The following is a 19,310-nucleotide window of genomic DNA, read 5'->3' on the forward strand; positions in this document are numbered from 1 at the left end:
AACTGATTTGGTTCATCTCATGAAGAGGGTCCATCAGAATTGATCATCATATAGTATTGTTGTTGAAGTATATAATGACCTCCGGGCCCTGCTCATTTCACTCAGCTTCAATTCATGTAAGTCTCTCCAGGTCAAGGTATACTTTTTTAAAAGTTTCTTTATTTGTATTTTCTGTCTGTGTTTTCTTTGTCAATATAATTAATTTGGAAATATGCTGTACATGACTGCAACAAATAACCCATATAAAATTGTTTCATTCTCAATGATGTGGAAGAAGAGGGTAAATTATGTTTTAAAAGGATGTTTAAAAATTCTTTTACATATAATTGAAGCAAATAAAATATTTTAAAATAGAAAATGTAGTTTAAAAAAATAAGAAAGAAAATTGAACTGATAAATTCTTATAATCACAAAGAGTTGGACACAACTGAATAAAAACAACACAAGATACTAGAATCTTTCTATGATTGTAAAGCACTCTTCTTTTACATGTATTTAGGCTTTTAGTCAGGGATATCAGGTTTCCATAAATTGAAGCATCTTCATGCTTGTCTTTTCTAATCCAAATTGACCACAATCACATCTATACATAAAATTGGTTTAGGATTCTTTTCCAAATTATTTCTACTTTTGACATTGAAAGCTACTGAATTGAGAAAGATAGTTGTCTCTTCTCTTGTGAATTGGGAGGAAGGAGTCATTAATCTCTTTTTGCATATTGTCAACCATCTTGTTAAATTGCTTAAAATAATTTCATGGAATTTAAATTTTTATCATGGAAGGTGTCAAGTGGGAGTTGGAACCAATTATATTTGCTGCTGCCCTCTTGTGGAAAGAGTGTTCTGTGAGGAGAGACAGGGGACCATAGTGACAAATTTCAGAGAAAAGAATCAGAAAGGGAGAGGAAATCAATGAAACAAAACTAAAGAGTGAAGGAGCATTTCACCCAAGTGATGGGAATTAACAAAATTAACAATTAACAAAATGAACATTTGTCAGAAGAAAAGACCCTATTCATTTTGCAGTTTTAACTCACCAAATACTTCACCATTCTTTTATCCTTTATGAGGGAACACATGTCATATTATAGAAAGAGTCTTCATAGATTATTAAGCTCAAACTCCCATTTGTAAAAAGGATGAATATGAAGTGAAATGGTAAAAGGACTTGTACAAGATCACACAACTGGTTAGGGTCAGAATTGGGCTACCCCCAAGAAAATCATAAAAATTTCTCCTAGGGAAATTTCATGTGTTTTGTATGTGGGTGCAGGCATTAACTATTTGAGGAAGGGTGAAGAGATAATGGCACACAAAATGTTTGTGGCAGCCCTGTTTGTAGTGGCTAGAAGCTGGAAAATGAATGGATGCCCATCAATTGGAGAACGGTTGAGTAAATTGTGGTATATGAATGTTATGGAATATTATTGTTCTGTAAGGAATGACCAACAGGATGAATACAGAGAGGCTTGGGGAGACTTACATGAACTGATGCTAAGTGAAATGAGCAGAACCAGGAGATTATTATATACCTCAACAACAATACTGTATGAGGATGTATTCTGATGGAAGGGGATCTCTTCGATAAAGAGAGCTAATTCAGTTTCAAATGATCAAGGATGGACAGAAGCAGCTACACTCAAAGAAAGAACACTGGGAAATGACTATAAACTGCTTGCATTTTTGTTTTTCTTCCCGGGTTATTTATACCTCTTGAATCCAATTCTCCCTGTGCAACAAGAAAACTGCTCAGTTCTGCACACATATATTGTATCTAGGATATACTGTAACCTATTTAACATGTAAAGGACTGCTTACCATCTGGGGGAGGGGGAGAGGAAGGGAGGGGAAAAATCAGAACAGAAGTGAGTGCAAGGGATAAGGCTGTAAAAAATTACCTTGGCATGGGTTCTGTCAATAAAAAGTTAAAAAAAAAAGATTAGGAAAAAAAAAGAGATAGTGGCACAAAGATAAGAGAGAGTGCATGGAAATGGTTCATATAAAGTGTATCTTCTTCCTTCCTCCTAACTGTGCTCCAAAATTCCATATCGCTATAATTTGTTTTGGACAATGCTACCTTCTGGAAATCCATGCTTAATGCTGCAGAGGTCCACACCAAATTCAACAATATTACAATGAGGGGCAGCTAGGAATGAAGGGATATAACACCTGCCCTGGAGTCAGGACTTGAATTCAAATCTGGATTCAGATACTTACAAGGTCTATGACCTAAGTCACTTAACCCTAATAGCATCCCCAAAAAACCTAAACATCAAAAACATAATTATGACTATCTTCAGATAAAGGGTACTCCAGACTAACTAAAGATGGCACACGTGAGATTGGTACAGTGGAAAGAATAATGTATCTGGAATCAGAGGCCCTGAATTCAAATACTACCTCTGTCATTCATTCCTTAAGTGTTTTGGGGTAAGTCATTTTCCCTCTTTGAATCTCAGTAATCTGTTCTATAAAAGAAAGACTGAAATGAACCCTGAGGGACTTTCCAGGGTTAAATTCCTAATCCTATGAACAGATCGTGCATGAAAGCTGTTGCAATTATTTAATAAAAGTGTTAACTAGTTCAAGGCTTCTTAAATTTTTTCCCTTCATGACTCCTTTTCACCTAAGTAAGTAGGATCTAATAGAATTGTGACACAAACTTTCTTTGGGACAAAAAGCATTTAATGATTAAATCATCTGGAAATACCACTGTGAAGTTCAGAGGTCAATAGATCTCATCAACTTCCAATTTCTCTTCCTTTAAAATAAATTAAAAATAGGAAGACTACATTTTTTTAGTCACCAAACTTCTTTACAAATGCTGCAAAGGCAGAAAAAGTGTTTTCTTAAAATCCTATTATAAACATTTGGCTAGTGCTAAGTAAATGATGAGGTAGGTATCTTTTATTTTAGTTCAGTTAAATGTTACAATTATTTGTTGAACAAATGTCCAAAAACCTGTGTTGGAAAACTTGACCTCTCACAATCTTTATTTTGCTCATCCCACCCCATCCTGGGGTAGGGTGAAAGGAAGAAGGTTTATGTAAAGAAATTAGATGCCCTTTCATCACTGTGGTCAGAACTGCAGAAATACATTCCAGAGTTCCTGGGTTCTGCAGATGGTTTGCTGAGAATAAAAATGAAGGTTTCTGGTTGCTTGGCTTTAAATCCTTGAGGATCATCCCCATACTTTGTATTATCTTTTCCCACAGAGTAAAGAACAAGGACAAGAGCTTTCTTCCCGATCTTGGGATTGTTGCTATCGAAACATTTATGCAACCTGAGTGTCTTCCTCACATCTCATTTTCACCTCCTGTGCCTTTTCAATGATTAGATGTCTTGGGATCTGAGTGATTTTAGTGAGCACAGATTCTGGAGAAAAAAAAAGAGAGAGAAAGGGAGAGGTGAATCTTGATTTTAAGAAGTTGACTTTATAGCTACAAGGGAGTGTAGTCATCTATAGGTGCTAATGGATTTCCCATCTCTGCCCAGAACTCACCTGCTTCCAGGAGAAAAATGAGCACATAGCAGAGAAAAAGGGGGTCCATGATATAATTGTGGAAGGAATGAGATGTTTCTCTCAACTGATTTTTCCCTTTTTAAAAACTTAGAAGGTCGAATCTGGGGGTGGAGCTCAGTTGTATCACTTTCTAATTTGGGTAAAACTTGTCTGTCCCTTAACACTCCCACAAGATCCAGGAATGCTTTCTTAAGAAGGGTTTGCACGCTCTGTGGGGGAAGCAGCATAGCCAAATCCCTTCTCTAAGAACAGTCATAAGAAGGCCTTTTCATCAAGTTTTCATTATCCTTAGTTTCTGCTTTCAGGTAATAAATTAACAAACACTTTTGTTCTATGAGCCTTTAAGAACAGAAGACAGATGTTTATCCTATATAAGTACCTAGAACACCACCCTTCCCCACTCTGATGTGGCTCCCTCCAGCTGTTTATTCTAGATTCATGGTATTCTATGTACTCACAGACACAGAGAAAGTATGGAACACCAGCCTCTCCTTATCTTTGTAATTTTACTAGGTAACAATAACACAGAATTAGTTTAGAATAAAGTCACATAATGAAATCAGTTATAAAAGTGGCAAATAAACCTTTTCCTAAGGTTTGCCTGATTTTTCACTTCCCTAAATAAATGTGTATATATGTGTGTGTGTATGTGTGTATTATTCTTGAGAAGAATGGACACAGCAAATAAACACATATTAAGAGACATATATCCATGGAATAATTGGGAGCAAATTTATACATAAGTGCAGGAGATATTCATGGTTTCATGTATAACTCTGTATACTCATCTGATACTGGTTAAGTACAGAATAAGAAAAATGAAAATATCATTACTCAAGAAACTTATAAGAATGATGACTTAAAAAAAGTTGTATGCTGCTCCTTCGTCATTTTTGAAGAGGAACAATGACATCATGAATAAGGACTTCAGCCACCTTCATGTGTATCAGAACAAATTGTTCATCAGTCTCACCATCCCTTCAAAAAGTCATCAAGGTCCAATGGTAAAACAGAAATCAGAATGACTTGAACATTTGCACAAATTCATCAGATGACTACCAATGAGCCAGAATTCAGTGGATGACCTCAGGATCTTTGAGATATTCTCAAACTCTAAGAGCTCCACAGCGCTTACTTCAGTCACCTTCATGTCCATTAGAACAAATTGTTCTCATTAGCCCAATCAGTCTAGGGAAGTTTCCCCATGCTTGAGACAGACATCCCCCACTCACTGATGGCTTTGAGACCTGTTGGCAAAACAGAGCCTGATGCAGCCTGTCTACAAGAGAGTTTTGTCAGGGTATAGATGTTCACCAAAGATGTTAGTCCTCCTTGAACATCTCCAACTAGAGTCCTTTCTCCTCAAAAAGTGATATGAATAAATCAAATTTTCTTTTATTTTAAATTATCCATCAGATTTCAACAGAGTAAGATGCTTCTAATGAGGATCTCCTGCCAGTGCAGACCGGCATTTTCTGTTTTGTTTTTTTTTTTTAATAATTTTTTATTGATAGAACGCATGCCAGGGTAATTTTTTACAGTGTTATCCCTTGCATTCACTTCTGTTCCGATTTTTCCCCTCCCTCTCTCCACCCCTTCCCCCAGATGGCAAGAGTCCTTTACATGTTGAATGGGTTGCAGTATATCCTAGATACAATATATGTGTGCAGAACCGAGCAGTTTTCTTGTTGCACAGGGAGAATTGAGTTCAGAAGGTATAAATAACCCGGGAAGAAAAACAAAAATGCAAGCAGTTTATATTCATTTCCCAGTGTTCTTTCTCTGGGTGTAGCTGCTTCTGTCCATCCTTGATCCATTGAAACTGAATTAGCTCTCTTTATCGAAGAGGTCCACTTCCATCAGAATACATCCTCAAACAGTATCGTTGTTGAGGTATATAATGATCTCCTGGTTCTGCTCATTTCACTCAGCATCACTTCATGTAAGTCTTGCCAGTCCTCTCTGTATTCATCCTGCTGGTCATTCCTTACAGAACAATAATATTCCATAACATTCATATACCACAATTTACTCAACCATTCTCCAATTGATGGACATCCTTTCATTTTCCAGCTTCTAGCCACTACAAACAGGGCTGCTACAAACATTTTGGCACAAACAGGTCCCTTTCCCTTCTTTAGTATCTCTTTGGGGTATAAGCCCAATAGAAACACTGCTGGATCAAAGGGTATGCACAGTTTGATAGGCATTTTCACTGTGTATTAGACCAATATGAAAAATGAGAGCTACTATCAAATGTTTCTGGGTTTGAGAGTTCCTCCTCCTCCCTGCAGAACCCCCCTAATGTGAGCCAGGTCTCTGATGTGGTGACATTTCTCCCTCTTTTCTACCTATGCCGGGGATCAGGAGGTTTCTGCACAGCTTGGAGATGACTCTGCAAGGCTGTGTCTCTGCTGCTACCACAGAGGTAGGTGGCTGAGTCTTCTGCTTCCACAGGCTGGATGCTGAGAGTCAAGTGATTATTTACTAATGTAGGCTTGAATCGGGGAGGAACAGTCTCATTTACGTTCATCTCTTTATAATTATAAGAAAACATTATCTTGGGTCCTTTCTGTGGCTCCTGTTGGTACCAATACATGGCATTGTGGCCCAAATTTTGTTCACATCTCAGTGTCACCTCCTGCTTCATCTTCGTCACCAGGTATCTGGGTGTCTGAGTGATTCCTGCTTCAGTGGGAGCTGTGGGAAGAGGGGAAAAGGTAGAAGTTGGGACACAGAAGCTGGGAGACTTTTACTTCATCCTCCAGGAAAAGGGAAATCTCTGAATCTCCTTTCCCCAGATTGAGGGTTTTCCTTCTCTATCCAGCACTCACCTGCTCCAAGGAGAAAAAGGGAGACCCAGCAAAAGAGTCTGTTGGCCATGATGGGCTCAGGAACAATAGAATGGATTGGGTCCCTGCCTTCCTATCTCTGTGTTTTGGCCAGGTGATATGGAAGGACTCTACTTCCTTGCTTAGCTAAACCATCTCCATTTATGGAAATGGAACTCTTGTCTTCATTGGCTCCCACAAATGGCAACATTTTTTGTGATGGTGGAACAGCAAGTAGTTGGCTGTATTAAATCCCTGCTTCCATACCAACCACACAAGCTTTACTTTTATTAAAATAGGGTAATGTCAAATATTTTGAAGTCTTTCTTACACTGATTTTTTACAACAGCAGCACATTCTCAGCTCTCGTTTTTGTCATGTGGTAATAACTACAGCAAATAAAGAACATATACACAAGCTTATTAGACAATAGACCTACACAAAGGCATGCTGCTTAATGTTAAACAGACCTAACTACAGACAAGAGAACTGTTTTCTTTTTGCTTTCAAGGCCTGTTATGCTGGTTTTTTTTTTTAATCTTAGCTCTTCATGTTGTCTATATTGTTTCTTTGTCTGTGACTTTAAACCATCCTTCTTCTATCTGGACCTCAGCTTTTAGTCTGGGATATTAGTTTTCCATGAGTTCAAGCACTTTCTGGCTTGTGTTTTCTAATCCATCTTGACCGCAATCACATCTATACTAGTTTAGTGTAAAATTGGGATAGGATTCTTTTCTAAAAGATCTCCACTTTGGGCATTGCTGTACTACTGGATTGAAAAAGATAGTTGTGTCTTCTCCTTCATGTTGAGAGGAAAGAGTCATTAACCTATTTTTGCATATTGTCAACCATCTTGAACAATTCAACTACTTAAAAATAATTCTATGGAATTTAAACTTTTTGCAGAGAAAGTGCCAAGTGGAAGAAAACCAATTACACTGCTACCCCCCTCTTGTGGAGAGAGTGGGCTATGATGAGAGTTATCAGATATAATAGTGACAAATTTTAGAGAAAAGGATCAGGAATTGAAATGAAGATGAAAGCAATGAAAATCAAATTGAAAAGTGAAGGAGCATTTTAAGCAAATGATGGGAATCAACAAAATCAAAAAAAAATTGTCATAAGATAAGAACATAGTTATTATTCATCTTAGCTTATCAAATACTTATATTCTAGGGAGAACACATATCATGCTCTGGGAAGAGTCTTTCGAGATCCCTAAGTTCAAACTCTCATTTGTACAAAGGATGAATCTGAGGTGCGATGGTGAAGGGACTGGTACAAGATCACACAACTGGTTAGTATCAGATTTGGGGTGACTCCTAAGAATATCATAATATTTCCTTTCGACAAACTGCGTAGGATTGGTACATGGATAAAGGTGTTAAGTTTATTTGGTGAAGGATTAAGAGGTAATGGCAGAAAGATGAAGGAGAGTTACTAACATAGAAATGGTTTGTATAAAGAGTGCTTCCTTCCTTCCTCATAACTTTGTGTCCCAAAATTCCATATCTCTGTGGTTTATTATTTGGATAATACTATTTTCTAAAAATCTGAGGTAATGCCCCTATGATGGTTAGGGGTCCATACCAAATACAACAATAATATGATGAGGAGCAGCTAGATGGCAAAGTGGATAGAGCATCAGCCCTGGAGTCAAGAGGACCTAAATTCAATTCTGATTTCAGCTAAGTCATTTAACCCTAATGGCATCTGTCCCCCCAAAAAATCCAAAATATTATGCACCTCAGGATCAGAGTGCTTCAGATCTACAAAAGAGGGCATACTGGTGAAATTGCTACAGTGGAGAAGTAATGTATTGGGAGTGAGAGGCCCTGAATTCAAATCCTACCAATTCTATTCACTGCCTAAGAGATGTTCAGTAAATAATTTTTCCTCTCTGAATCTCAGTTTCTTATTCTATAAAAGAAAGAAGGTGGCCCAAGTGACTCCTGAGAGACTTTCCAGACCTATTATCCCTGATCTTTGAACAGATTTTGGATGGGAGGTGTTGGACAACAAAACAAAAGGGTAAACTAGTTCATGGCTTTTTAAACTTTTCCAATCATGACCCCTCTTTAGCCCAGAAAGTAGAATCTACAAGGATTGTGATATAGACTGTCTTTTGAACAAAAAGAATGAATAAATTATCTGAAAATAGCAGTTTGAAGTTCAAAATTCAATATATCTCATCATCTTCCAAGTTCTCTTCCTTTAAAAATAGAAAAGCTTCAAGTTCTATAGACACCAAATTTCTCTACAGAAAAACTGTTTTCTTGAAATCCTTTTATGAACATTTAGTCAGTGCTACATAAATTATGAGATAATTGTCTTTTTTTAATTCAGTTAAAAGTAACAAATATTTATTGAGCCAGTATTTGCTGGGCTGTGCTGCAATCCTTGACCACTCACAATTTTTATTCTGCTTATTCCAACCCATCCTTTCCTTGGGAGTTCCAAGTCCTCATGACACAGCCTGATTCTCCATAGTTCTTCACTGTAGTGCTCTATTTTGGTCTTTATTCCATGGCAAAATCCTAAACTATAGATACTTTCCATAATGTTCTCAGTTAACATTTCTTAGGAGCTTTCTACTACTAATCTCAGAAATAATCCACATTGAATTCTTACCAAAATTATCTTATTTTGGTCACATGACACCTCTTCACAAAAATTTTTTAACAGTTTGCTGTTTTTTAATGATCAAAATTTAAAATACCAAACCTGATATAAAAGACCATCCATAACTCTAGTACGAGTTTTTTTTTTTTAAGACCATATTATTTCCTCTATTTCTTTGACTCTGGTTCTGGGTTATCAAAATGCAAAAGTTCCTATTTTAACACTTCCAAGAATCTTAATTCCCCATCACAAACAACACCTCCTAATCTCAAGGACTCAGAACAATCACAGGAACTAACTCTGGTGGCTACCAAGACATTTCTAAAATCCGAGAGAAGAGGAAATGAGAATAAGGAATCCTACCCAAGCCTTTACGCTTGCACATAGCTTGGTGCAGTGGATCAATTCACACATGTGAAGATCGAGCTGATGAGAAGGATCTACCATCTTGGATTGTGGACTTTATTCAACCACCAACTCAGGCAGTTAGTTTCTTCCTCATCATTTTTGATTTGTGGTTACACCAAACATTTTTGCTTTCTCTTTGGGGCTCTTTTATATTGAATACCAGTTCTCTGCACTTTCTTCTCCACCAACCAACTCCTACTTCCTGTGCTAGGGGAAGAGGAGGAGGTTTGTGCATAGAAATTAGATGCCCTTTTATCATTGTGTTCAGAACTGCAGAAATACATTCCAGAGTTCTTGGGTTCTGCAGATGGTTTGCTGAGAATAAAAACGTTGGTTTCTGGCCTCTGGGCTTTAAATCCTTGAGGATCATCACCATCCTCCGTATTATCCTTTGCCATTGAGTAAAGAACAAGCACAAGAATTTTCTCCCCACTCTCTGGTGTTTGTTGATACCAAAACATTCAAGGGGTTTCAGTGTCTTGTTCACATCTCATTTTCACTTCCTGTCCCTTCTCTATGATTAGATGTCTTGGGATCTGAGTGATTTTACCATGCACAGATTCTGGAAAGAAAAGAGTCAGAAAAGAGGAGGTGAATCTTGGTTTAAGAAGTTGACTTTATAGCTACAAGGGAGTGTGACCATCCTGCTAATGGATTTCCCATCTCTGCCCAGCACTCACCTGCTTCCAGGAGAAAAATGAGTCCACAGAAGAGAAGAGGGGGATCCATGATGTAATTGGGAACAGAATGGGATGTTTCTCTCAACTGATTTTTTTACTCTTGTAAAAACTTAGAAGTAGAATCTGGGGGTGGAGTTCAGTTGCATGGCTTTCTAAGATGGGTGAAATCTGTCTATCCCTTAGCACTCCCCAAAGACCCAGAGATGCTTTGTTAAGAAGGATTTGTGCACTCTGTGGGGGAAGCAGCATAGTCAAATCCTCTCTCTAAAAACAGTCATAAGAAAGCCTTTTCATTCAGTTTTCTTTATCCTTAGTTTCTGATTACAGATAATAAATTAGCAAACACTTTTGTCCTATTTTCCCTTAAGAACAGAGCTCAGAGACAGCTATTTGGTGTAATGGATAGAGCCCCACCCCTGAAGTCAGGAGGACCAGAGTTCAAATTTAACCTCAGCCACTTAACACTTCCTGACTCTGTGACCTTGGGGAAGTCACTTAATCCCTAATAGCCTCAGAAAAAAAAAAAAAAAAAAAAAAAAAGGACAAATGTTTATTCTAATTAAGTACCTAGCATATCACCCTTCTGCACTAACATATAAAATGGATCCCTCCAGCTGTTTATTCTGGATTCATGATACTCTATGTACTCATATTCACTGAGAAAGTATAGAGCATCAGTCCCTCCCTATCTTCTATACTTTTACTAGTATACAATAATACAGAATTAATTTAGCGTGAAGACATCTAATGAAATTCATTATAAAAGTAGTAATAAACCTTTTCCTCAGGTTTGCCTGGTGTTCACTTCCCTAAATATATGTGTATATATGTGTGTGTGTGTGTGTGTCTGTGTGTGTGTGTAGTGTATGTATTATTCTTGAGAAGAGTGGACCCAGCCAAAAAACATGTTAAGAGATATATATCCTTGGAATATATAGGAGCAAATATATACATAAAACAAGAGATACTTAAGAGATATTCATAGTTTCATGTGACACCCTGCAGATTTTTCTGATATTGGTTCAATTCAAAATAAGAAAAATGAAAATTCAAAATTATAGTAGCTGTTTTTCTCTGAATTTGAAGAATAAGTCATTTATTGTCAATTACCTGAATTAATGTTTTAAAAACTAAACATTTTCAAATAATTCCAGAAAAAAAATCCCAGAAAAGTGGTAGCAAATTTAAGGCTATGCTTTTATAGTCTGCCTAGAAGTAATAAATTTGAAATATTCTGGTGTTGATAATAACATGGGATTGTTGATCTATGTAATAAATATCATTATATGAGACAAAAAAAGGAATATATTGGATCAAAGGCATTGGGAGGGTTATGTATTTAAGGATATCATGTAGCCAGGAAAGAAGTATAGAGAAACAATTCATGCCTCCATTGTTGGAACATCAGTGATGTCTTCTAGTGACATCATTGTACTTTTGCAATGGTGCCTTCTGAAAAGGCTTATATAAACAATGGAAGTAAATAGAACCAGGAGAACATTACACACTGGGATTGCAATACTGTATGATGATCAACTATGAATGACAATGTTCTAACACAGCTCTTAAGGACTAATGATGAAAAATGCTATACACCAGGAGAGAAAGGACTGGTTGACTTTGTAGATCAAAGTAGATCAAAGTGTATGTGGGTGGGTGTGCTTTATTTATCATGGGGGCTTTTATTCCCCATGTTTTCTTTTGGAACATGACCTATATATGTTTTGCAGTCACACAAGCATAATATGTACACATTTTCTGGACATCCTGCATCTGAACATAAAGGCCAAGAAAGGCCACAAAGTTCTCTGAAAAAAGATCAGGACTAATTGAATCACAGAATCTTATATAGAGAAGAGTCTTCAGAGTTTCTCTAGTCCAATTCATATTGGATCAAGAATCATCTCTCTCACATTGGGGACAAGTGATTGAATGAGTCAGTCTCTTTAAAAAATTTCTATTGAAAAATAAAAACAGTCACTATCCAAAATCTCCCCAGCCACTTTGCAATAGTTCTAACCATTCAGAAGCTTATTCTTGCATTGAATCAAAAAGTAACAATTAGAAATGGTCACTGGTTCTGCTTTTTGAGCCTAAGCAGATCACACAAAAAGGTTAACACTGACTTGGGCAGTGTCACATTTCCTTTCCTTTTCATTCTGAAAGTTCTCTAAATATTTCATTCTCAGACAAGATCACTGCAGCTAGAAGAATGAGTTCAAGACATAGCTTGGTCTGGCCAAAATATAGGATTCTTGAGGAAGTGATTCAGAAAATGCAGAGTCAAGAGGAGGGTGACCTGGATGATCTATATAGATTTAATATATTAAATGTGTGAATAAAAATGACTATAGATCATTTTTATTGACATATTTAATATCAATTCCCTTGAAGAGAAGAGTTGTGTTATTTTTTCATGCCTTAATTTTTGTTTATGTGTTTTTTAAATAAGTCTTTTAAATGGAAGAAATTACTAGCTAAGATGTAGTTTGTATGACTTGAACAATAAGTACTTTCTTGGTCTGCTTTGGAGTAGGAGCTAGATAACCCAATGGAAAGAACACTGGGCCAGGTATCAGGAAGACCTGAGTTCACATCATGGCCTCTGATGCTTACTAGCTCTATGACCCTGGCAAGTCACTTCCCCCAGTTTGCCTCAGTTATTCATGTGTAAAATGAACTAGAGAAGGAAATGGTAAACCATTTTGGGTTAGTTTGTTTGTTTGTTTGTTTTTTGCTATCTTTGCTGGTATCTTTGCTAAGAAAACATCAAATAGGTTCACAAACTCTCAGTTGAATGAACTGATACAACTGAAAGTGACCCCTACGAGGTGCAGTGAATAGAGCACTGTGCTTCAAATTGGAAAGATTCATCTTCATAAGTTCAAATCTGGCCTCAGACATTTATTAACCATGTGATTCTGGATAAGCCCCTTTATCCTGTTTGCCTGAATTCGTTATGTATAAAATGAACTGGAAAAGTACTGGTGAACCACTCTAGTATTTTTACCAAGAAAATCCCCAAAAGAGCTCACAAAGAATTGAACTCAACTAAAAATGACTCAACAATAACTGCATTCTTTCTCACAACAGATATGCAAGAATAAAACAAAATGTCTATTTTTTGTGCATTGAAAGTAAGGGGCTGTTAATCTCTTTTTGCATATCATCAACCATCTTGTTAAATGGCTTAAAAATAATTTCATGAAATTTAAAGTTTTATCAGGGAAAGTGCCAGGTGCCGGAAAATCAGTTCCATTTGCTGCTGCCCTCTTGTGGAGAGTGTTCTCTGATGAGAGAGAGGGGGCCACAGTGACAAATTTCAGAGAAAAGGATCAGGAAAGGGAATGGAGAGGAAAGCAATGAAACCAAACTGGAGAGTAAAGGAGCATTTCACTGAAATGATTGGAATTCACAAAATGGAATATTTGTTAGAAGATAAGAACTTAGTTATTATACATTTTTAACTCATCAAATACTTCTTCCTTCTTTTATACTTCATGGGAGAACACATGTCATACAGTGGGAAGAGTCTTTAGATCAATAAGTTCAAACTCCTATTTATACAAATGATGAATGTGAGATGCAATGATGAAGGGACTTGTATAAGATCACACAATTGGTCAGGATCAGAGTTAGAGTCACCCTCAAGAATGTCATAGTATTCCCCCTAGTCAGACTTCAAATGTTTGGTATGTAGATACAGGTCTTACTTTTATTTGGTGAAGGATTAAAAGTTAATGGCACAAAGATGAGGGAGACTCAATAACATGGAAATGATACATGTGAAGAGTATCCATTTCCATCTAATTTTGTGCTCCAAAATTCCATATCTCTGTGATTTGTGATCTGGACAATGCTACCTTCTGGAGTTCTGTGATTAATGTACTTATGATGATGAGGCGTCCACACCAAATTCAATAATACTATGTTGAGGGACAGGTAGGTGGCACAGTAGATAAAACGCCAGCCCTGAAATCAGAAGGACCTGCATTCAAATCTGGATTCAGATACTTATTGACTCTGTGACCCTGAGTAAGTCCCTTAAGTCTTATTGCCTCTCCCCCAAAAAGCTCAGCATCCATAATATGATAACACTCTGCAGAAATAGGGAGCTCCAGACTGACTAAAGAGGGCACACTGGGGAGGTTGGTACAGTAGGAAAATAATATATCTGAAGTCAGAGCCTGTAGATTAAAATCCTACTTATTCCACTCACTACCTAAGTGATGTTCAGTAAGTGATTTTCCCCTTCTGAATCTCAGTTACCTATTCTGTAAAAGAAAGGAGGTGATTCAACTAGCTCCTGACGAGCCTTCCAGACTTAAATCCCTGATCCTGAACCCATGAATAAATCTTGGGTGGGAGGTTTTGAACCACTTAAATAAAATGTCAACTAGTTCAGGGCTTCTTAAATTTTTTTTAATCATGTGTCCTTTTTTCCTGAGGAAGTAGGAACCAGTAGGAATGTGACACAGACTTTCCTTGAAACCAGAATCATTTAATGATTAAATTACCTGAAAATAGCCATGTGATGTTCAAAGGTCAGAATATTTTATCAACTCCCAAGCTCTCTTCCTTCAAACTTGAAATATGAAGGCTCCATGAAAAGGATCATACCATGTTTTTAGATGCCACGTTTAGCTACAGACAATTCAGAGGCACAAAAACTCTTTTCTTGAAAGCCTATTACAAATGTTTGATCAGTATGAGGTAGGTATCTTTTTTCCAATTTAATTAAATTAACCAAATGTTTATTGAGTCAGTGTCCAAAGAAATGTGCTGGGAACCTTGACCTCCTGGGAAAGGGGAATTCCTTCCAAGCCTGTAGGCTTGCACATAGCTTGATACAGTGGAATAACTCACACATGTGAAAATCTACCTGATGAGAAGGATGTACTTTCATGCATTGTGGGCTTTATTCAACCACTAACTCAGGCATTTAGTTTCTTCTTTGATACTAGAATATTTGTGTATCCTGACTATCTTGATCACATCTCATCATCAGTGCCTGTTCTTTCTCTATGATTATATGTCTTGGAATCTGAGTCATCTTAAGCACGCACAGATTCTGGAAAGAAAAGAGACAGAAGAGAGGAGGTGAAACTTGAATTTGACATAATATTTACATGAGAGTGCAGCCATTCTGGGAAAATTATTTCCCATGTGTACTCAGGACTTACCTGCTTCCAGAAGAAAAATAACAGCACAGCAGAAAAAACTGGACAAGATCTAAGTTCAAATTTGGCTTCAGGTACTTACTAGCCATGTGACTCTGGGTAAGTTTCTTAACTCCTATTCGCCTCAGTTCCTCATTTATAAAATGGGACACACTGGAGAAGAAAATGGCAAATCACTCCAGATCTTTGTCAAGCAAATCCCATGGAATAGCTGAAGAAGTAGCAGCATATGTTTGTGATAGAATACTATTGTGCCAAAACAAATAAAAAAGATTTCAAAACCATGTTGTTGTTCATTGTTCATCCTTCATTCTTGAAGAGCATCAATGACATCAAGAAGATGATGTCTTGACTTGCATTTGGATTTGGATTTACATGAGACTGGCTGTGCAAACTTTCTTTTCTCCAAAGTTATTCAATGTTCAGTGGCATAACAGATCACAACTAATGACAATTTATTCTGTTCAGAACAAAACCTGAGAATACTTACAGAAATGGATCTAAAGTGAAGCGAACAAAAGTAGGAGAATACTGTGTAGAAAGTCAGCAATGTCATATGATGAACAACTGTGAAAGACAGAGCTATTTCCAGCAATACATTGATCCAAAGGACTCATGATGAAAAATCCACCTGCTGCAGAAAAGTTAGTCTGACTGAAAATCAAGACATACTTTTTAAAACGTTTCTTTATTTTCTTTTTTGCCCTGTTTTCTTTCTCAACATAATTAACATGGAAATGTTTTACATGACTGCAATGCAGTCTCTATAAATTAGAGAAGACAACACTCCCTTAAAAAGCATGTGATTTAGAGCAGATTATAAATTCTAAAGGGGAGATTCTAATAGCATATAAACTCATATAAACTCATATAACTCATATAAAATTGTTTCATTCTCAATGACGTGAAAGGTGAGGGTAAATTATGTTTTAAAAGAATGTTTTAAAAATTTATATATAATTTGGGAAAATGAAATAGTTTAAAATGGAAAATGTAGTAGAAAAAAAGAAAGAAAGAAAGAAAGAAAGAAAGAAAGAAAGAAAGAAAGAAAGAAAGAAAGAAAGAAAGAAAGAAAGAAAGAAAGAAAGAAAGAAAGAAAGAAAGAAAGAAAGAAAGAAAGAAAGAAAGAAAAAGGAAGGAAGGAAGGAAGGAAGGAAGGAAGGAAGGAAGGAAGGAAGGAAGGAAGGAAGGAAGGAAGGAAGGAAGAAGGAAGGAAGGAAGGAAGGAAGGAAGGAAGGAAGGAAGGAAGGAAGGAAGGAAGGAAGGAAGAAAACTTCATCAATAAGTTCTTTTGGTCACAAAGAGTTGGACACAACTGAATAACAACACATGCTATTAGAATCTCCCCTTTAGAATTTATAATCTGCTCTAAATCACATGCTTTTTAAGGGAGTGTTGTCTTCTCTATAGAGAAGCATGCTATGTACACATTTTCTGGGGTTTGGGGATATGAACAGAAAAGCCAGGGAAGGTCAAAAACTCTGAAAGGGGCCAGGACTAATTGAATCTCAGAATCTTACATTGGTAAGATTCCCTCTACTTCAAATCAGACTTGGGCAAGAATCATCTCAATCACTGGTGTCAAGTGATTGAAAAAGCCAGTCTGCTTGAAAACCGCTATTGAGATTAAACTAATCATTTTCCAAAGTCTCCTATGCTATTTGGAATAGCTCTAACCACTCAAAAGTTTATCCTTCTCTTCAGCATAAAAAAAAAGTATCAATCAGACATTATCACTGAGCCTAAGATATCACATTGTTACATTTCCTTTCCTCTGAGCCTGAAGTATCACAGTGTTACATTTCCTTTCCTTTCTGAAATATTTCCTTCTCAGAGAAAATAACTGCAGCTAGAAGAATGAGTTCAAGACATAGCTTGGACTTGCCAAAAAGATACAGACCTTGAGAGAGTTGCTCAGAAAATGCAGAGCCAAGGGAAATGTGACATGGTTGATCTGTAGTCATTTTATTATTTACATATTTAATATCAACTTCCCAGGAGAAGAGTTAAGAATTTCTTTTTTTATGCCTTAATTTTTATGTGTAGTTATGAGTTAAAAGTAGTCTTTTAAAGGTGTCTCCTATATGCAGGAAATAAATAGATGAAATATAGATTGTATGCCCTATACAAGAAGAACTTTCTGGTCTCTTTTGAGGATACAGATAGGTGGCACAGTGGATTGAACACTTGGTCACATATCAAGAAGGTCTGAGTTCAAATATTGGCCTCAGACCCTTTATTAGCTATATGACTCTGGATGAGTCACTTAATCCTGTTTGCTTCAGTTCTTCATGTGTGGAATAAACTAGAGAATTAATGGCAAATCTCTAGTATCTTTGCCAAGAAAATCCCCAAAAGAGCTCACAAAGGCTTGAGCTCAATTGAAAATGACTCCACAACAACTGTATTTCTTCTCAGAATGTATATGAATAAATAAAACAAAATGTTTAACATTGTAAAGGTATATTAACATATATTTGTAGGATCCTGAGTGCGAGCTCCGGATTGGGAGCCAGCGGGAACAGTGTGCCAGGCCTGCCCGCAGCTTGGCGGTGTGGGCACAGCAGCCGCAGCACCCACTGCCAGGCCACTGCCAATGCCCCGCATCTCCTTTGTCTGACTGGCGCTGGCGGCGAGAGTGACTTTGAGGCCCAGGACAGCTGCCCCATCTTCCTGGATGTCTATCACCAGCCCGTAGACATTGGCAGCTGCGGACACACATTCTGTGGGGAGTGTCTGCAGCCATGTCTCCAGGTGCCATCTCCACTCTCCCATTCTGCCGAATGCCCTTGGACCCAAAGAAAGTGGATAAAGCCTCCAATGGGGAAAAGCAGCTGTCATCTTACAAGGCTCCGTGCCGGCTCTGCCAGAAAGAGACTCGGGCAAAGATGAAATCACATATTTCTTCCTGTGTGAAGGTCCAGGAGCAGATGGCCAGCTGTCCCAAGTTTGTCCCCGTAGTGCTGACGTCCCAGCCCATTCCCAGCAATATCCCAAACAGATACACCTTTGTTTATCCGCACTGTGGAGCCCAAAATCTGGACCAGCAGGAGCTAGTGAAACATTGTATGGAGAGCCACCGCAGTGACCTCCAACTTAGTGGTCTGGCCAATCTGTTCCTCCATGCCCTGGGGAGGAAGTGGGGGGAGGGCTAGCTACAAGAGCACCAGCTTCCTGCAGCACCTACTCCATCGACACAAATTCTCCTGTGACACCTTTTTGAACTACATTGATGAAGAAGCTGCGTTTCAGGAGGCCTGGAGCTGTCCCCCTCTGAGGACTGAAGGCAGCTCTGGCTATCCTACATGGAGATACAAGAGGCTTGCTTGTTCTTCAGCCTCTCTAGCAGCCCTGCTTAGGCCTTGATTTGATTTACACCTTTTTTTCCTAAGGTAGAATCTATTCCTTGCACTAGCAGAGCAGGCCGAGGCCAGGGGCCAATCTCAGCGCCCTCCAGGGAGTGGGGGAAGACTGATGCACATTTTATCGGTCAAAGGTTCGGGTCCGAGGGAGAACTCTCTCCTCTTCTGGCTAAAGTTGATTTGTTTGGCGTTTAGAGACCCAGATGATGCCCAAAGAGCAGCTAGCTGAGTGGAGGGACAAAATGTTTGACTCTGGCAAACAGAGCATCCGGTTGTCTTCCCACCCTACCCCATCCCCAAATAATGGTCTGGATTTTTTGCTTCTAAAGACTACATAGATGGAGAGCCTTGCTCTATTATTGCTGATCCAGACAGGTTAGATGGATTTAAGGGAAGCAGAGAAGTGTGAGACTGGAAGAAAAACTTAGCAAAAAACCTGATCTGGAAGAATCTTTTCTGAAGCCCCATCCTAACATGTATTATTCAGTAAAATTTCCACCTTGCTCATTGGGTATCAGCTTTTGTGATACTTAGAACTTCTGGCATTTTTCTATATTAATCAGTGTGATAATCTTTTCACATTTTGTAGAGGAAGATAAAAGCAGTTACTTTTCAGATTGCAATATCTGTGTTTGACTTGGAACACTAGTATTTTTATGGAAGTTTTTTAAAATTATATTAAAAAAATAAAAATAAATCTAGTAT

General features: G+C 37.7%; 1 protein-coding gene and 1 gene segment (V, D, J or C); one reads left to right on the forward strand and one right to left on the reverse strand.

The window, feature by feature from the left end:
• Window positions 1-5,869: 5,869 nt before the first annotated feature.
• Window positions 5,870-6,459, reverse strand: LOC127538592 (T cell receptor beta variable 4-2-like). The segment is given in 2 exon segments: window positions 5,870-6,222; window positions 6,357-6,459. Coding segments are annotated over 2 exon segments (402 nt in total).
• An 8,312-nt stretch (window positions 6,460-14,771) lies between these two features.
• On the forward strand, window positions 14,772-18,609 carry LOC127538593 (E3 ubiquitin-protein ligase RNF166-like). Its single transcript, XM_051962392.1, is given in 4 exon segments — window positions 14,772-14,776; window positions 17,727-18,010; window positions 18,013-18,332; window positions 18,334-18,609. Coding segments are annotated over 4 exon segments (885 nt in total).
• The last annotated feature ends 701 nt before the right edge of the window (window positions 18,610-19,310 follow it).

Source organism: Antechinus flavipes, chromosome 5, assembly GCF_016432865.1.
Source record: "Antechinus flavipes isolate AdamAnt ecotype Samford, QLD, Australia chromosome 5, AdamAnt_v2, whole genome shotgun sequence".
Classification (NCBI taxonomy): domain Eukaryota; kingdom Metazoa; phylum Chordata; class Mammalia; order Dasyuromorphia; family Dasyuridae; genus Antechinus; species Antechinus flavipes.